General features: G+C 38.7%; 1 protein-coding gene across 1 annotated transcript in view; it reads right to left on the bottom strand.

Moving 5' to 3' along the window:
- LOC104500914 (sushi domain-containing protein 2-like) overlaps positions 1–715 on the bottom strand; it is a gene marked incomplete at its 5' end in the record, with an annotated part of 9497 nt that extends 8782 nt beyond the window's left edge. The window contains one exon of the mRNA XM_010144645.1: positions 572–715. Coding sequence (XP_010142947.1) covers positions 572–715 — 144 coding nt within the window. The remainder of the gene's footprint in view (positions 1–571) is intronic.
- Positions 716–840: the final 125 nt, after the last annotated feature.

The following is an 840-nucleotide window of genomic DNA, read 5'->3' as shown; positions in this document are numbered from 1 at the left end:
TTCCTTTCAAAAAAACCCCCCCCCCCCCCCCCAATATTATATTAAGTAAATATGGAAGGTTATAATGATAAAGGCGAACCCTTCCCCACCCCGATATTTCCTAAAAATAATTAAATATTTTTTTATATTTGAGGGAATGGTTAAGCCTATAACTCACATAAAACTCCACAGTGTAAGTCTCCCACCAGTATATTATATTGAAAGCAGAATGTTTGATGCTAAAGAAGTCTGGAAATTTTAAATTCGTCACCCCAATGGCAGTGGCTGAGCTAGGTAAGAAGACTAGTTGATTTCCTTTTTGAACATTCAGTCCTGTGAGAGGGCCTGTGAAAATCTTAAACGTAACAGAAAGCCTTACTACTTCCATTATTAACATTCAATAAAAACAGCAAATAATCTTTGATTAGGATTTTTTTTTCCTGAACATTTTGGCTGCCTTCTGACTAGCTTCAAAACATTGACCTTTCACAAATGATCAAAAAAGGAGAAGACTAGAGAGGGTAGGAGGAATGCTGTGAAGTGCAAATCAAGCTGTTGCTTGTCATCAGTACTTCCTCCCTTACCAACTTACCATTTGGAAAATGTGCCTCCTGTGTCCTCCCTTGCACTCTTAGGGATGTGAGATCAGACTCTACCAACGTGTATTCTCCCTGGCCTTTGAAGGTGAAGTTCAGACCATCAAATGTGAAGAAGTGAGGATCCCCGAAAGCAGATGCTGTTTTTAAAAGCAAAGAGAGATATAAGAACAAGCAAAAACCACAACCCATTACTCCTCTTCTTAGGTTCCTGAGAAAAAGAAAAATCTCATTGTGGTCATCTGTTGCAGTACACTGTTATGGA

Source organism: Buceros rhinoceros, unplaced genomic scaffold (assembly GCF_000710305.1).
Source record: "Buceros rhinoceros silvestris isolate BGI_N320 unplaced genomic scaffold, ASM71030v1 scaffold22631, whole genome shotgun sequence".
Classification (NCBI taxonomy): domain Eukaryota; kingdom Metazoa; phylum Chordata; class Aves; order Bucerotiformes; family Bucerotidae; genus Buceros; species Buceros rhinoceros.
This window is presented reverse-complemented; position numbering and strand designations above follow the sequence as displayed.